Consider the following 17394-nt stretch of genomic DNA (forward strand, 5'->3'; position numbering starts at 1 on the left):
ACCAGGCGAGAAAAAGGAAACCTTGTTTGTTGAAGCCATGGTTTCTTGGGTTTGCTGTTCCTTGCAGCTCAGTGCATTCCTGAGTTCATTGAAAGAAAGAGGGTCACCCTGCTGGCTGGGAGAGGGTGTAGGGCCACCCATGACTTCCCAGGATCCCATCCTGGTGGGCGTGACTTCCTGAGTGGTCCTGGGGGAGGGGGAGCGGGAGCCGCTGCAGCCGGAGGCACCTCTGGCTGGGTGCGGCATTTGGGGTTTGCCTTTTCTAGCAGGCCCACAGCCTCCAGAGCAGGGCCTGGCAGTCGTTCTAGAACTGCCGGCAACAGCGCCGCCGTGTGGCACAGACAAGCAGGCGGCCCTGGGTTCAGGCCCTCACCCACCCAGGCCTTTGCTCCTGGCTTCAGGGGACGGATGGCAGGGGAGCCAGACTTCCTGCTTCTCCGAGATGGGGGAGTCCACCCAGGCCTCCCTATTCCAAGGGGGGACCCCGAGATTTGTGCCTGGAAGCTGAGGACAGGCCCTATAGGGAGACAGAAGTAGTGAGGATCAGTTTGGGCTTTTAATGGTTTTCTTAATCTCAACCTTGGTGTATTGGAGCTAAGGAGGTCACCGATTCCCGGTAGGGACCTTGAGCCCTGGGCCTGTGGCCTCGTGTCCGGCCTCTCTCAGTCACCAAGCCAGGCCTGGGCACAGGAGACGGGGCACAGGCCCCCCGCGGGGAGCCCGAGACCCAGCTTCCCCGATCCAGGCACACGGATGAGGAGGGGCTTAACAGCCCCCTCCATTGCAGGACGCCTGCAAACACCTTTCTTTCACAGCACGTGGGGCTTTCCACATACGCAGAGCAGAAAACAGAAGCCAGCAGACGAGAGGCGGCTGGCCGGGGCCACGCAGCTGGTGCCAGAAATCCCCCAGCACTCGCTCGCTTAAAGCCACAAGTATTTATTAGCTCACACCAGGCATCCAGGATAGCACCCCTGCTGGTTCCGGCTCAGGGACTTGCATGTGGCCGTGGGCAATGAGATCGTCGGAAGGCTCCTTTGGGCTGGATGAGGCGGGGTCGGTCCACTGCCAAGTCCATGCAGGTGGCTTCCAGCAGGAAGTATGTCCCCAATACTGCATGGCGGTCCTACTTTGGGGGGGGTGTAGGCGCTCGGGCTGGGGGATGCTGAGTTTCCGTGCCATGGGTTATGCAGGTGACCTAGGGGATGCTGAGCCGGGGGGGAGGGGTAGTGGTCAAGGCAGCAAGGGAGGGGCCTGGGGTTGAGTGTGGGTGGGAGGGGTGTAGCTGGGAGAGGCAGGCTCCGCCCCCTCTGTCAGCATCTGGGGCACGAGAGGCTCTGCCTGTCTGATGGACACGAGGCCAGCTTGAGCAGTCTCCTGCCTCTCCCCGGCTGGCCCTGGCTGTCCCCTCCAGCTGATGTCCACTCCCGGCCGGCCCCGCCCCCTCCAGCACCTGCCCTGATTGCCGAAGGAACCGCTCCCTGCCTTGATCTCAGCCCAGCCTCGAGGCACCAACTTGGGGCCCTGCAGCCGCCTTCCTGGGAGAGCCGCTCCCCGCTCAGACCCCACCCCCAGGCCTAGATGAAGCGCTTGTCCCGCACGTTGTAGGAGAAGGGGTCCCCTGGGAAAGGCTGCTGTGGGGGCTGGTTGTACGCGCCCTGCAGAAAGATCCAGGCTGTGCCCACCACCATGACAGGCGTCACCAAGAACAGGCAGAGGCGGTCCACCGTGCGGGCCACCCGGTTCCAGCTGTCCTTCTCCTGGGGACGGGACCAGGCAGAGACGGGGTGTGGGCAGGGCCTCGGGCTGCAGCCCCCACCCAAGCCAGGGCCCAGAGATGGAGACAGAGGTCTGGTCTCAGCGTGCCTGTGGGGCTGCCCCAGTCTGGCGTGTCCCCAGCAGGGAACCAGGCTGGTCACTTCTGTCGAAGAGGCAGACAGCCAGGCCGCAGCCACCTTCCTCGCTTTCCTGCAGGGCTCTCGGGGGCTGGTGGGGCCCTGCAGGGCCCTGCGAGAGGTGGACTGGCCTGGCTCCCTCTCTCACTCCTCCCAGCTGCTGCTAGCCCACATGGGAACCGGAAAAAACCACTGCTTTCCCAAGAGAGAATTTTTAGAAGTTGCATCATAGCTGACAACCATATAAATGGAGAAGTCCAGCAGGAACCAAAAATGATTGGCAGCTGGGAGAAAGGACGGCCCCTAGGGGACGCCCAGAGAGTCGCCTCGGCAGGCTGGGGGCGGGCATGTTGCTTGTGTGTCCCCCCAGGGTGTGGCTGGCCCACAGTGCTGCTATGGGGGTCTAGGCAGGAGTGCTCGCTCCCTTGGGGGCCCGCATTTGAGGGGAACTGTGCCCCTGGAAGACAGGACACACTTGGTCAGTGCGCTACTGGAACACCTGTACATGGCAACCCTGCAGCCACTCACTTCATTGTAATTGTTCTGGTCCTTCATATGGTTGACAATGAAGTTTGCCCCGTCCACGGCAGGCTTCAGCTCACTGAGGAGTTCCTGCTGGGCCTGCTCAGAGCTTGCGGGGGGCCGGCCTTTGAACACAGGGGCAGAGGGGATCTGAGGGCCGCCACCACGCACCTCCCACGGATGGGCCCCGGCCCAAACCCCAGGTGCCCGAGGACCTACGTGCAGTGGTGAGGCGCCGGGCCAGCCCGTGCCGCTCTGACTGCTTCTCGAACATGAGGTCGCTGCGGGACTTGAGCGAGAAGTACTCCTCGGCCTTGGAAATGTAGCCCAGAGAGCTGCTCCTGCGGATTAGCGTCCTGGGGCCGGGCGCGTCCTCCGCGGGGCGGGACATGTGCAGCAGCTCCGGCAGAGTCTCCAGGAAGAGCTGCAGCGGGGACATGGGGACACAGGACGAACACGGGGTGGCCTTCCCCCACCTGACGGCTGTGACCCCAGGTCTGTCGCAGAGCGCCCTCTGCAGGCTGACCCTGTCATTCACTCCTCTGGTCTCGGGTCGTCTCGAACGCTCCGTGGTTGCTCCCAGCACAGAGCAGAACTCACTCATGGAAAACAGAGGTTCCCGGCGGGTGCTGTGGCGCAGCGGGTTAAGCTCCCGTTTGTGACACCCACTGCCCGCGTCGGAGCACCGGGTCAAGCCCTGGCGGTTCTGCCTCTGCTCCAACTCCCTGCTACTGCCCCCGGGGAGGCCTAAGTGCTTGGGCCCCTGCACCTGTGTGGGAGGACCCGGATGGAGTTCCAGGCTCCTGGCTGTTGTGGGCATCTGGGGAGTGAACCAGTGGATGGAAGACTCTCTCTCTCTCTCTCTCTCTCTCTCTCTGTCTTTCAAATTCATTAATTAACTAATTTAAAATCTTGTTATTCCCGATGGTTCCTTAGGGTCCCTGGAGGCTGCCACCACCCCAGCTTCAGTCACCAGAGGCTGGTTTGACCTCCACAGAGAGAAAAGCCCGCGGTCTGTTCTGTGTCGGGTGACACCACGCGGGGCGTGTGGCAGCGGCTGGGGACACGGGTGCCCCGATCCCCAGGGTCTCCACTCCTTCTTCCGAGATGGCCTTGCACAACTCCCGGCTTCGGGCCATGGGGGGGGCACTCACCTTCTTGACCCCCTCGGACAGCACGTGGGTGCTGGGCGTCCGAAAGTGGATGTTGAGCACGATGACACAAATGACCACGACCATGGCGACCAGCACCATGCCGAAGAGCAGGAACCTGGGGGACCACGTGCGGCATGGGGCCCCCAGCTAGCCGGGCGTGAGGCCTCCTCCCTTCCCCCCACCCCCCACCATCACCACGTGGAGGCCACTCACTTGCCAATCAGGGGGATGGCCATGGACGTGGCCGGCAGCCGCTTGGAAATGAGCAGCAGGAAGACAGACTGGGCCAGGAGCACCGAGATGGCCATGGACGTCTTCTCACCGCCTGGGGAAGCCAGAGGGGCTGGGGGTCTCCAAGAAGCCACGGTGCCTTGGTGGGAGCCCGGGGCTCCGGAGATGCAGAGCCGGGGCTCAAATCCTAGCTCTGCCACTGACTAGCTGAGCCGACCTTGGGCTCTCTGTGTTTGAGCTTTCTCAACTGTTGGGTGCTGCCGAGGGGAGTGTGTGTTAAATGCACGTCCCTCTGCCTAGCACTGGTGGAGGGCTCCGCAGACACCAGCTGTCGGCGTTCACCCACCTTCCGAGGATCCACGCATGTCACTGCCCTGCTCGGCCAGCTCCAGGGTGGACTCGCAGCACAGGCTGACCTGAAGGTTCCATCCCTTCACGCAAAGACCCCAGCCCGGCGCGGCCCCGCCCTTTCCCGCCTGAGCTCCTGCAGGCGCTGGCCCTGGGCCCCTCGGCCTCTGCTTGTCCCCCTAATCCACCCTCATTTCACACAGCTCCCCGCACCCTCAGCTTCCTCCAGGACCCGCTCCCAGCCCACCATGGCTGGAACGACCTCTACCACCCTCATCCAGGCCTGTGGTTGTGCCAGGGCACCAGCTGGGTGGCCTTTGTCACTGTCGCCGGCTCACAGGAAATATTCTGAAACTGTAAAATGGCTCCTTCCTGGAGTCACGGGAACTTGATTTGTTGCTGCCCACACCCCAGCTTCCTAGAAACCCTGGTGTCTACTCACTGGGTCACCTGTTAATGGCCTCCCATGAGCCAGGCCCGTGACCACATGGCTGGGACAGGACAGACCTTGTCCCTGCCCTGACACAGGGGACAGTCTAACGGTTGTCCCTGGGCGCCCTGGGAAGGCCACTGTCAGAGGCAGAAGTAGCATCCAGAGGGTCCCAGGATGCCAGACAGGAGCCTGGAGCCCGCCCCCGGCTGCCCACCCAGCTCTCAGCCCTCCCCCGGCAGCAGGGGCGGGGCCTGAGCTCACTGTCGGCCGGCAGGTAGAAGACCAGGTTGATCATGAAGGAGATGAGCACACAGGGCACCAGGATGTTGATGACGTAGAAGAGGGGCTTGCGGCGGATGATGAGGTAGAAGGTGACGTCCTGGCGGCTGGGGCTGTCCAGCGGGGCGCTGGGGTCCACGTTGACCCTGGCCGGCCGGTGCACTATCTCCCACTCCCCATTCTCTAAGGGAGGCAGATGGACAGGGGCCTGTTGGGGATGTGGGGGGCTTCGGGGTGGGATGACCGAGAGCCAGACCAGGGGCCTGCGTGAGTGCAAATGTTAACGGGCCAGGGGTAGCTGTCCTGTGCGGCTCAGTTCTGTCTCTCCTCCTCGGATGAACTAGAAGGGGCGCCCATTCAGGTTCAGCCACGGAGGGTGCCTTGGCTTCCAATGTATCACAAGCCAAAACCAGGTACGTGCAGATGCATGGGACAAGGTCTGGTTGTCTGCAGGCCACACCTCCTGGGCCTGGGTCTTGGTCAGGGGATCATCCTACCCCCAAGATGTCCCAGCCTGCTGACCAGTGGGATGTGGTTCCTTCTGGCACCCATGGGCCCCAGGGAAGGTCTGAGCTGGTCAGACAGGGCAGGGGATGGCAACCCAGCCCATACCCAACCCGGGTGCTCCAGGAGCAGAAAGACCAACTTCCCTAAGCTACGCCCCTTCCTGGGGACTCCTGCTTGCACCCAGAGTATCTTCCAGGGTGCTCTGCATGTCTCCGTGTCTGTGCAGGGGCAGGGTCACAGGTGTGGATGTGTGCAGTGTACAGACCTGGAGCGGGGGTGGGGGGGCGGTGCCCTGGGATGACCTGTGTGTCCCTGACCCTGTCTGAGGGGCCGCTCTGAGCACCTGTGACCTGCGTGTCTCCATGTCTGTGCAGGGGCAGGGTCACAGGTGCAGGCGTGTGCAGTGTGCAGGCCTGGAGTGGTGGTGGGGGGTGCCCTGGGACAACCTGTGTGTCCCCGATCCTGTCCACGGGGACACTCTGAGCACCTGTGAAGCCCTCGGGGTCAATGATGATCCACTCCACGGGGTAGGCACGGCCATCTTCTTCCTCCTGCTTCAGGTTCAGGGTGATCTCCTTGGCCGTGTACTTGAGAGAACTGGGGGGGAGGCAGTAGTGGGCAGAGGGTGACTTTGAGCCACTGGCTAATCAAGCAAGACCACTGTGGGACCAGGTACCCAGTGGAGGGCACCTCCATCCACCCCCGTGGATGCCCGGGTCAGGGGTGGGGTGGGGGACGAGCAGGAGGAGTGGCTGCACCTGAACTTGAGGGAGCAGTTCTGCCAGTCGAAGGGGAAGTAGGTGACGGAGATGGGGCAGGAGGAGCGGAAGATGGCGGGCGGCAGCCAGTACACGAAGCCGGAGTCATAGACCAGCACGTTGCAGGAGTAGGAGATCTGGAAGGAGCCGTCGTTGCTGGAGACAGACGCGAGATCACGGTCAGCCCCGGCCAGCTCGGCCCGCTCGGGGGAGGCAGAGGAGGGAGGGCAGGCAGGGGCTGGGGGTGGGGGAGGAGGCCGGGGAGGTTGGGCTCAACTTGTTCTCCAGCACGATCTCGGGAAGCCACACCATGTCGGGGGGCAGGCGAAGAACGCTGATGTTCCCAAATTCCGCGGGGTCCCACTGCAGCCGGCTGTCTGTCCAGCCCTGGGGGCCCAGAAGCCCAGTCAGAAGGGGCTCCCTGCTCCTCCCCCAAGCTCTGAGTGGGGCACCCGCTTACATGCTCTATCCACACGTTGGTGGTGAGGGTCTCCTCCACTTCTTTCTGCAATCACAGGAGGGCAGTCCCTCAGGGCTGTGCACCCCATGTCCACCAGGCACCTACTCCTGGATGGCACCCAGGGGACACCGTGGCCTCTGGGCCAGCCAGCCTCCTGCCCCAAGTGCTCGCAGCCAGGAGTGTGTGGCAAGAGCCAATGGCTTCTGACAAGGGCCTCAGTGTAGCAGGCTGGGGTCGTGGGTAGGGTGCAGGTGCACCCCAGAGCTGCAGCTGGCGGGGGTACGGTTCCCAGGGAGGGGAGCTACCGTGGGCTTTGCGCTTCCTCTGTGGCCAGCCCAGCCCCAGAGGGGCGCCTCACCAGGGAGATGAGGTTGGAGAGGGTGAGGGCCAGTGAGATGTCCACGCTGTCCTCCTTGCGTGCCACCGGCCGGAGCTCCTTGTTATAGCCCTTCTCGCTGAACAGGTGCCGGATGAGCCGCTCCTCTTCGTTCAGGCTCCAGCTGCCTGCGGGGGCCAGGGCCAGGGCCGGGCGCTAAGCAGGGGGCCCAGGATGGGAGCTGCCCTGAGGTCCTGCCGGGCCCCGGGGCTGGACGGAGCAGGGGGCCCCCAGTCGCTGCCTGGGAGTGATGGACCCTGAAGCGTGGCCCATCACAGGGAGAAACGGTGGAAGGGCGGATCCCGGGGAGAGCACCCTCCCTTACCACACACGGCCAAAGCAGCCAGCAGCCCCAGGGACAGCACTGGCGCCTCCATCCTGCCCCCTGACTGGCTCTTGGCGTCTGCCTCTCCCTCTCCAGGCTGCAGGGCTGTGGAATGAGGGTGGGCGGGAGAGGGGACAGGTGCAGGGTGGGGGTGGGGAGGCACAGGGAGGAGGCAGCCGGAAACGCAATCTGACTCCTGGAGCGGTCCCAGACTGAGACTGTGTGTGTGTGTGTGTGTGTGTGTGCGTGCGCACGGAGCGGTCTGGCGGAGACTGCGGGGGGGGGGGGGCAGCGTGGTCGGCCGTGAGTGCGGATGGCGACACACAGGCCAGCTGCTGTCCCTTCTCAGGAGGAGCCAGCTCATCTGACGGCCACCCGCTGGTTCCCAGCCCCAGAACGCGCCAGAGAAGTCAGTCTTTATTATAAATAACATTTATTACTGCACAGCTGGGAAGACACACGGGGCCCAGGACCCTTCCCGGCCCCACTGCACAGGGCCGGCTTGTCTTCGTGGTCCCCAAGCCCCTCTTGGCTCCCCGGGACAGCTGGGGTCCTCGTTGGCAGGTGGGGTCCTTGCTGGCCAGCAGGCTGGGCACCTGAGGGCTGAGTGAGGCGGCCCCTCCTCCCCAGTCCCTGGCCCTACCCGACCCCTCCCTGGGCTGCTTTGGGCCCTCTGTCTGCCAGCGCAGCTGCCCGGAAGGCCTGCAGGGCCTGCACCAGCAGCCGGGGGAGGCTGCGGGCCAGCGTGGCAGGCTCCAGGCCCACCAGGCTGCTGAAAACCACACGCCGGCCCCCCAAGCCGGCCCGCACCCAGGCTCGGAAAAGGCCGCTCAGCGTCTTGGAGCTCAGATCTGCCAGCACCTGCAGAGTGATGGGCAGGCAGTTAGGAGCCGGGAGACCCCTCCCCACCCCGCAGTGGGGGTCTAGGGGTCGTCCCTCTCTCCCACAACCCGCCCCTCACTTCCTGCTCACCTGGACGACCCGGCAGCCCCACCACTCACACTTCTCTCCCCGCTCAAGCCACCCGGGTCCCAGAGTGCACCACTTCCCTCTCTGGGGACACCCCCCCCAGACAGAGCTGGGCAGGGAGGGCCCTCCTGCTCCCACCCATCAGGGCTGGGCTCTGCCCTTTCTCCGGCTCAGGCCCCAGCCACATCAGCCTTCCCAGGCCACTTCGAAGGAGGCTGGGAGGCCGGGGGACCCACCTCGTGGAAGTTCATGGCCATGTGCTCTGAGGGAACCTGCAGGATCCAGGCGTGAGCGTCCTGGAGGGTGGCCAACTTCTGTCGCAGGGGCTCTAGCCCAGGGCAGCCTGCAGGAAGGGGAGAGGCCCCGCAGACTCACCGCCCTCTTGTACGGATAGGGAAACAGGCTCAGAAAGGCCAGCCACTCACACAGGGCGGAGCACCTGTGACACCTACGCGGGCCCAAAGCCACCAGGGTCCCCAAAGAACCAGGGCTCTACCGCGGGGAGCCGGCAGAGGGCGTCCTTACCGCTAGCCTCCCCGCGCTGCTCCGGCCTCCGCTTCGCGAACCGCGCGCCCGCAGCCCAGGATCCTGGGGGAAGCGCAGGGTTAGGGGACGGCCCGGGCGGGAGGAAGCGATCGTGCCGCGCAGGGGTGGGGCCCGGCCGGAGGGCGCGGGTACCTGAGTGCAGCCGCTGCTCGCGGGCCGGGTGCCGGGGAGGCTCCCGCAGCGACGGTGCGGGGCGAGCCAAGGTGGGGGTCAGGCGCCGCAGCCCCGGGCGCGGCCCGAGCAGCTCCTGGGCGCCCCGCAGCAGGCCCAGCAGCGTGTGCGCCAGCGAGCGCAGCTCTGCAGGCGGGACAAGGGTCCGAGCGGCTGTCAGAGGCGCGTCCAGGCCCGGCCCCGCCGCAGCCCCCGGCCCCGGCCCGGGGGAGCGCCACTTACCGCAACGACGCCTGCGCTGCAGGCACTGCTGGTGCGCCAGGCGCGCACAGGCGCCCTCGGACCCCGCGCACCGGCGGCCGTAGAAGGAGCAGACCGGAACGGCGTCTGCTCGCGGCTCCTCGGGCGGGTCCCAGGCCAAGAGCTCTCTGCAGCTGGGCTCGCGTCCGGAGGGGGCCGCTGCGGGCGGAGCAGGGGCCAGTTTTCCCCCTGTTTCGGGCCCTCGGCTCCGCAGCGCGTGCCTGGAGCGAGGCGCGCTTTCCCCAGAAGGCAACTGGGGAAGAGCGCAGGGGGCGGGCAGGGGGGACCAGGGTAGGGGGCGCTCACCGCTCATCTGCTCCTGGAGCCAGTCCTTGAACACGGCCACTCGAGTGTAGACTCCGGGCTTCCCCGGTTCCCCGCAGCCGTCCCCCCAGGAGGTGACTCCGAACAGGACCTCCCTGGGGCGGGGGCCAGGCTCCGAGCAGGTCAGGGGCCCTCCAGAGTCACCCTGCGGACGCGTTGGAGCGATGAGAAGTTGGCTGGCAGCCCCCTCCCACCCACCCCCACCCCGGAAAGAAAGGAGGCCCCTGTCCCGTGTGAGCAGCTGTCCCGAAGCCTCCCGCGGTCTAGGCGCCTACCTGGCACGAGTCGACGCCCCCCGCCAGGTAGCCGGCACAGAGCATGGTGCTGGGGCGCAGGGCCGGCCCCAGGGCCCTTCTGCAGGTGTCGGAGCTGAGCAGCGGGACTCGGGCCTCCCTCAGCGCCTCGGCCTCCGGGCCGTCTACAGGGAGGCGTGCGCTCAGGCTGGGCGGGCAGGACCCCGCCCCTAGGGTCGCCCCACTTCTGCCCTGCGGGACGCCTCGCGCTCTGCGTGGTCTGGCACAGGCCGGCTCCTCCCTCCTCCTCCCCTTCCCCCCGAAATCGCGAGGCCCCCAGGCTTTGCCCAGCCCAGTACCTTCGAAGAGGGCTCCCCAGCCCGCGATGGCGCAGGCGGTACCCGCTGGGGGCTCCCGCGGCCCCTGGGGCAGACACACAGGGCGCGCCGGCCCCGCCGGGCTCACGGGCGTCCACAGCTGCACCAGGGCCAGGTCGTTGTGGAAGGTCTGCGGGTCAAACTTGGGGGGGGGGGAGAAGCGGGGCGGTTGTGGCGCAAGGTCAACAAAGGGCGGGGAGGGGGCCCCGAGCCCCGCCCTCTCACCTTGGGGTGCGGTAAGATGCGGTTCACCGGCACCTCCTCCGCCTGCTCCCCCCGGGGACCCTCTGCCAGCGTCACCGTCCACAGGAGCTCGTTCTGGGCGCTGCGGGGCGAGCGGCGGGTGAGACGGAAGCAGCACAGGGCGCACAGAAACTCCGCGGAGGCCCTGCGCCTCCCTCCGTTCCACCGCACCGCCCAGCGGGCCTGCAAACCGGGCAGGGAGAGAGAGCCCGGGAGCGGCGCCCGTGGGCCGGAGACGGCCCCGGAAGGGTAGCGCCCAGGGCTCCGCAGGCCAGCTGGGCGGGTGCCGGCCACTGGAGACCGGGAGGCCCGCGCCGGCGGCCGCCAGGGGGCAGCAGAGACCGGCTTTGTCGCGCGTCCCGGGCGGGACGACTCAGCAAGTGCTTGGCCGGGCTCTGAGGACCCCGGCTGGGTAGGGGAGCTCGGGGTGGGGGTTCCACGTACCCTGCGAAGCAGTGCGCCGCCGTGAGCACCCAGGACGCCGCCACCAGGACGCCTCCGCACAGAGGCTGCCCGCCGAGTTGCAGCCTCACCAGCCAGGGCCAGGACCCGGGTGGCGCCGCGCTGCCCCCCACTATGCGGCCGTGAGCCCGCGTCACGTTGGCGGTGCCTGGGCGCCTCTCGCCGCACGGCCCTAGGAAGGAAGAAGCGGCGTCACGAGGGACAGGGGCCAGTTGTCTTCAGCACCGAGGCCCACCCCACTCTCGGCCTTTTCAGCCTCACCTGGTTCAGGTGGATCCTGGAGTACCGGAGCTTGCGGCCTGGGGCGCCCAGGTCCTGCTGAGAATCAGACCCCTGAGTCTCCCTGCCACCCTCTCGCCCGCCCAGCCCCCGCACACACCTGCCAGCCGTGTCTTCCCCCGCCCCCCGTCTCTGACCCTCCTCCCCCCGGAGGGGGCCGGGTCAGGAGGGAGGGGTGAGGGTGGACAGGAGTGGGCCCAGGGTAGTGAGCCAAGGTCCCTTGGGGCGGCGTGGGCAGCACAACCTGGGCACTCGTGCAGTCTGTGCTGGATCTCCATGGCCACGCGCCTCACTGCCCACTGGGCGCTCCGCTGTGCAGCCTGCAAGGCCTGGGTCCCCTGGGCCGACAGAACTGCTGGGACAGGGGCACAGAGTCATGCCTGGCGGTGGGGGAGAGGTGGGGCGGCTCTGGGGCTTACTGACACGAGGTCACTGTGGTCCCCAGCCGCCTCGCAGCCCAGGCAGCCAAGGGCACGTGGCTCGGGGCCCCTTCTTCCCTGGGAAGTCCCCACCTTCCCTGCATGCTGGGCGGCGGCTTGGACCAGTTCCCTTCCCTCTGCAGCCTGCCATGCCCCTTCCTCTCCGATTGGTGATCCGGTCCCCGGCATGGTGGGTGGAAGGGGGCACAGGTCTAGGAGCTCATCTCCCCCCACCCGAGACCCCACACCCTCTGCGCCCTGGCGCCCCGGCTCCTCCCTCCCACCCAGCCAGGCTCACCTTGCAGGGTGCCAGGGGGCAGGCGCATGTACAGGGGGTGCCCTTGCGCAGCCCATGGGTGTGGGGGCGGCGGCGGCAGCAGCAGCAGCAGCACAGCCAGCAGCATGGTCCCTGGGAGCTGGGGCAGGAGACCCCGTCCTTGTTCCGCCTCTCGGCCACCCTCCGGCCGCCTGTCCCTGGGAGCCTGCCTCCTGCTGCCTTTCTGCCCCTGGTGCGCAGTTTTTGTCCCTTAGATCATCTGACTGTGGTCTCCATCGAAATGACCCCTTCTGTGGGTCCACCCCTCACCTGGCCCTGCACTGCTGGAGCCCCTGGGGAAGAGGGCTGTGGGGATATATAGAGCACGGGCTGGGGGGGGAGGGAATGAGGTAGTGGGCTCAACCCTCACCTTTGAAGTCCCATCCGCCCGCTCCGAGCCCCCCTTCTGTGAAAAGAGCCCTTGTTTCTGCGGTGGCATCAAAGGGGCCAGGGCAGAGAAGAGGAGCTGACGGTTGGGCCAGGGGCCAGGCGGAGGGGGGCTGGAGGGCAGGGGCCAGCTCGGCTCCAGGGCCAGGGTCGGAGTCGGGGTGGGGGCCGCCCCATCTGCCTGACCCCCTGAGGAGCTGATGGCTCTGCTGGGGGCAGGCACTCCTGGAGGGAGGAGGGCAGGGGGTGGGTGTTGGGGGGGTCCCTGGCAGTCCCACCCCCAGAGGAGGCCCCAGAGACCCCAGCCGCTGTGCCCCTAATTGCTTGGCAGAGGCCCTCCCTAATGTGGCCATTTCTAAAGATGATCAAAGCAGTCTAATTAGCGCCGTAATTGCTGCACTGGGGCGAGTGGGCTGGGAAGAGGCGAGGCCGAGGCTGGGGTGGCCCTGCGAGGGAGGCGGGGGATGAAAGGAAGGCCCCACAGTGGCCCAGTTCAGGGAGCCCCGGCCCCAGCAGCTCTGACTGCTCTCCCAGATCCCGTCCCTGCTGGCCCGCTCGGCCTGGCCAGCATTGTTCTCCCTTGCTGGGACCCTGGCCGGCACATGGAAGTCCCCAGGAAGGGCCACGGGCAGGGGGTGGAGCGGCTCTCCTGGGATGGAGGCGCCTCCTGGGGCAGCCCTGCAGGGTGCCCCGGGGCCAGCAGTCCCCTAGCCCCTCAACCCATGCTGCTGACCCCAGGACCGCCCTGGGAGGGGGTACCCCCAGCACAGGAAGGAACACTTGCCCTGAGCTGAGAGCCGCTTATCCATCCTTTCTCAGCACACCCTGGGCCCTCCCCCGCCCAGGTAGCACACTTGGCAAGGAAGACACCTGGGATCCAGGACCAGCAGGAAGACGCTCCGGTGTGTGGCTCCTGGGAGTGCGGATTTTATGCAGCTCATAGTGGGGAGGGGGAGGGAGAGAGGGAGGTTTGCTGGACACGGGTTGAACACAAAGCATAATGCAAGTGGAGAAAGTGGCAAAGGAAGGGTCTCTGTGGTTCAGGGAAGAGCCCCAGAGTGCGGGCTCAGAGGGCAGTGGAAGTAGCTGGGCGCCCCCGCAGGTGGCGGGGGTGCGGTGGGGGGAGGCCACTCCTCCCGCCATTTCCCGAAACTCTGTCTGCAGCTTCTCCCATCCAAGCGGAGGGAGAAAGGCCCAGAGTGAGCCCCCCACCCCCAGGGTCCAGGGCCACTTCTGGGGTTGGGCATGGGTGAATCCAGCCTCTCCAGCCTGGGCCCCTCGGCTGCCTGGCTCCTGCACAGCTGGTGGGGAGGAGGGCAGAGGGAGCAAGCCGCCCCGCTCCACCCCTGCTGCCTCCGGCCTCCACTGCTCCTCATGGCGGCGGGGGCTGAGCAGCTCCTTGAGGTACAGTCAAGGGGGCTGGCAAGAGGGAGAGGCTGGCGGTTCAGGGCCCAGCTGGACGTTGGCCTAGCTGGAGGCTTGGCTGGTCAGCCAGGGGCTCCTGGGGCGGTCGTTGAGAGGGGCTCCCGCACGCCCACTCTCCTGGTCCCTAAGAGTTTGCCGATATCACCATGTGTGCCCACTGGCTTGAGAGCCGGTGCTGAGTGTGAGGGAGGCCAGTGGCTTCAGGCTTTGGGGAACCCCAGGTGAGCGGAGGGGACATGTGACCGCACGCTGCTACAGCAGGCGGGACTGGCCATGCGATTTGCAGGGGCCCCTTGTGCAACCATCATGAAGAATTTTAAGACAGTGGGAGCAGAGCATCAGGCTGGGTGCAGGGCCTGGCTGGGCAGGGCTGTGTGCAGGGGGAGCAGGGTACCTGTGTGCAGGGTACCCCGTTCCTGCCAGCAGCCGTGGTTCTGGGCACCCCCTGGCCCAGGTAGATCAGCATCCCAGTGTCCCTTCCCCAACATCGAAGAAGCCCAGGGTCAAGGGGAGACCCTTTCTCACCCTCCCACCCACAGCTAGGGCAGGGGACGAGAGCTGTGAACCAGGCTGGAGACTGGCTCTGTCGGGTCGGCACCCAGATGGCTGTAGGCCCAGGGAGGAGGCAACTCAGGACCTGCCTGACTCGGGGCAGGGGCAGTCCCGGAGGGAAAGGGCTCTCCGATGGGCACAGGGAGGGCCGTGTCGTCTCCAGTCCATCTCCCAATCGTCGGGATTCCCCCGAGAGCCAATCGCACCACTTGCAGCTGTGAGTTCGGTCACTTGTCAGGGCTGAATTCCTGCCTCCTGGCTCTTCACCAGCAACCTGCCCCTCCGCAGTGCTGGGGTCCCCCGAGCCTGCCGGCTCCCTCCCACGGAGTGCTGGCGCCTGAGGCCCAGGCCTGTGCTGTTGCCTGCTCTCATGGTTTTTTAAAAGAGAGGGGGAGAGAAAGAGAGGGGGGGGAGAGAGAGAGAGAGAGAGATCTTCCATCTGCTGGTTCACTCTCCTGATGGCTGCAACAGCCAGGGCTCGGCCAGGCCAAAGCCAGGAGTTTCCTTTGGGTCTCCCACGTGGGTACAGAGGCCCGAGTACTAGGGCCATTTTTGGCTGCTTTCCCAGGTGCATCAGCAGGAAGTTGGATTGGAAGTGGAGCAGCTGGGACTTGAGCCGGCACCCATATGGGATGCTGGCATTGGAAGCAGCTGCTTTACCTGCTATGCCATAGTGCTGGCCCCTCCCTCTTCTAATTTTTGAAGTTTTTATAGGGGCTGGTACTGTGGCCTAGCGGGTAAAGCCATCACCTGTGATGCCAGCATCCCATATGGGCTCTGGTTCAAGATCTGGCTGCTCCCTTTCCCATCCAGCTCCTTCCTAATGGCCTGGGAAAGCAGTGGCAATTGGCCCATGTCCTTGGGCCCCAGCACCCATGTGGGAGACCCGGATGAAGCTCCTGGCTCCTTGCTTTGACCTGGCCCAGCCCTGACCGTTGTGGCCATCTGGAAGCTGTTTTTGTCTCTTCCTCTCTCTGTGTAACTCTGACTTTCAAAGACATCTTAAAAAAGTTTTTATAAAGCCTGGGACACATCGAAGTGGGAGGTCAGGTGGACGTCAGGGTCTCGTGGACGAGAGGCCACTTGAGCTGTGACTCAGAGCCCAGGCCTGGGGATCTGAGTGGCGTCCTTGTGTGAGTCACTTCCTGTCATGACTGTCTTGAGCTGAACTGTGTGCCAGAGAGGCCCCGCAGCCCTCACCCCCAGTCACCCACACGGCTTTGGATTTGGAAGCAGAGTCGGAGCAGGCGTGATTGGTTACCCGAGGCCACACGGGGTGAGGTGGGCGACTCGGGGACAGGGACACACAGACAGCTCCCAGGACAACACGGGCAGGGGCTGGAGTGACACAGACGCAAGGTGAGGAGCTGCAGTGATGGCCAGTGAGAGGCAGACAGGACGCCCTGGGGAGAGCACAGCCCACGCACGCAGCCCGGAGTCGGCCTTCCAGGCTCCAGAACCGCTGTGGTTTGCAGCGCCACCGCTGTGGTCAGAGGTGGAGGCTGCCCCAGGAGATGACACCAGTTCCCTCTCAACCTCATGTTCGCCTCTGGAAATGGATCACCCAAGCCATCTCGGGGAGGGGCAGGCTGGCCCCTCTGCCAAGGGCACCTGTGCTGGTCCTGGGTCCCCACGTGGTGTGCGCAGGGCGCTGTTCACTGCGTGAACTTGGGGAGGGCATTGAGGGCCTGCGAGAGGAGGGCCCCCACCCGGGGTGTGTGTGGCCTGACCCTTGGGGGACGTCTGGGTGGGGCCTTCCTCACGGCTCGCCTGTGCCCCTGCATTGGCCAGCTTCCCCGCCCCCACCTCGGGCTGAACTTGACTTTGAGGGGACAGGCAGGGATGTTGCCTGGGGATGGGGGGGGGTGCTAGATCTGGGACTGCCCCTGGCGAGGGCCCGCCGGAGTAGGGTGGCCTGGGGACCTGCAAGTGAGGCTCTCCAGGGCTAGCAAGACCCTGCCCCCTACCACCCCACATCTTGGGCGGGGTCACCGACAAGGATGCATCCAGACCCCATCGAGGCCCCTGAAGCCCGGCCGCTACACTCATGAGGAAAAGGCAAACTGCTTCTCGCTGGGTCTGCTCCTCCTCTTCCTCTCTTGCCTTCCTTTATCTCCCCTGGTCTCACATCACAAAGCTTTCCCTTCTCTCAATCTGGCTTTCCACTGTGTTTCTTTGAAATTTGCTAACTTGACCATTTCCCTTATTTTTCTCTTTTTAAAAGATTTATTTATGGGGACGGTGCTGTGGTGTAGAAGGTTAAGCCTCCATCTACTGTGCCGGCATCCATTATAGGTGCCGGTTCAAGTCCCGGCTGCTCCACTTCTGATCCAGCTCCCTGCTAATGCGCTTGGGGAAGCAGTAGAAGATAGGCCAAGTGCTTGGGCCCCTGCACCCACGTGGGAGACCTGGAGGAAGCTCCTGGCTCCTGGCTTTGGCTCAGCCCAGCTCTGGCCTTTGCAGCCATTTGGGGGGTGAACTGGCGGATGGAAGATCTTTGTCTCTCCCGCTCTCTCTCTGTAACTTTGCCTTTCAAAGAAAATAAATAAATCTTTAAAAAACAAAAATCCAGGGCTGGTGCTGTGACGTAGTGGGTGAAGCTTCCGGCATCCCATCTGGGTGCCCCTTTGAATCCCGGCTGCTCCACTTCCAATCCAGCTCCCTGCTGATGCACCTGGGAAAGCAGCAGAGCTGGCCCAAGTGTTTGGGCCCCTGCCACCCATGTGGAAGACCTGGAGGAAGCTCCTGGCTCCTGGCTTTGGCCCATCCTAGCTCCAGCTGTTGCAGTCATTTGGGGAGTGAACCAGCGGATGGAAGATCTCTCTCTCTCTTCTCTCTCTGCACCTCTGCCTTTTAAATAAATAAATAAATAAATAAATTTTTTAAAAGAAAGGCAGAATTACAGAGAGAGAGAGGGAGAGACAGAGATTTTCCATCCACTCCCCAGGTGACTGCAAAAACAGCCAGGGCTGGGCTAGGCCGAAGCCAGGAGCCAGGAGCTTCATCCCGGTCTTCCACGTGGACAGCAGGGGCCCAAGCACGTGGGCCATCTTCTGCTGCTTTCCTGGGCGCATTATTAGCAGGGAGCTGGATTAGAAGCAGAGCAGCCGGGATTTGAAAGTGCTCACATGGGATGCCGGCGCTGCAGGTGGCGGCTTAACCT

The 17394-nt window shown here is 65.0% G+C and overlaps 2 protein-coding genes across 4 annotated transcripts; both read right to left on the minus strand.

The window, feature by feature from the left end:
- Window positions 1-923: 923 nt before the first annotated feature.
- CHRND (cholinergic receptor nicotinic delta subunit) lies at window positions 924-7400 on the minus strand. The gene is made up of 12 exons (XM_002721458.6): window positions 7289-7400; window positions 6946-7091; window positions 6588-6632; window positions 6405-6514; window positions 6128-6283; window positions 5857-5966; window positions 4845-5045; window positions 3785-3896; window positions 3572-3686; window positions 2637-2841; window positions 2424-2542; window positions 924-1760 (listed from the first exon to the last, which is right to left on the minus strand). The coding sequence occupies exons 1-12, from the start codon at window positions 7338-7340 to the stop codon at window positions 1578-1580; spliced, it is 1554 nt and encodes a 517-aa protein (XP_002721504.3). The 5' UTR covers window positions 7341-7400; the 3' UTR covers window positions 924-1577.
- Window positions 7401-7704: 304 nt separating this feature from the next.
- On the minus strand, window positions 7705-12095 carry PRSS56 (serine protease 56). Of its 3 annotated transcripts, none has more exons than XM_070070049.2 (13): window positions 11850-12094; window positions 11377-11484; window positions 11115-11171; window positions 10836-11025; window positions 10374-10473; window positions 10131-10290; window positions 9814-9956; window positions 9521-9683; window positions 9197-9373; window positions 8936-9100; window positions 8783-8845; window positions 8494-8600; window positions 7705-8149 (listed from the first exon to the last, which is right to left on the minus strand). In XM_070070049.2, exons 1-13 carry the CDS (start codon window positions 11953-11955, stop codon window positions 7928-7930), a joined length of 1761 nt encoding a protein of 586 aa, XP_069926150.2. In that variant the 5' UTR covers window positions 11956-12094; the 3' UTR covers window positions 7705-7927. The 3 variants fall into 3 exon arrangements, with proteins under 3 accessions (XP_069926150.2, XP_008273452.3, XP_089185848.1); XM_008275230.5 differs by having other exon boundaries at window positions 11115-11168; window positions 11850-12093; XM_089329722.1 differs by lacking the exon at window positions 8936-9100 and having other exon boundaries at window positions 11850-12095.
- Window positions 12096-17394: the final 5299 nt, after the last annotated feature.

This window comes from Oryctolagus cuniculus, chromosome 3, assembly GCF_051225735.1.
Source record: "Oryctolagus cuniculus isolate XC-2025 breed Fujian yellow rabbit chromosome 3, ASM5122573v1, whole genome shotgun sequence".
In the NCBI taxonomy this organism is placed as follows: Eukaryota; Metazoa; Chordata; class Mammalia; order Lagomorpha; family Leporidae; genus Oryctolagus; species Oryctolagus cuniculus.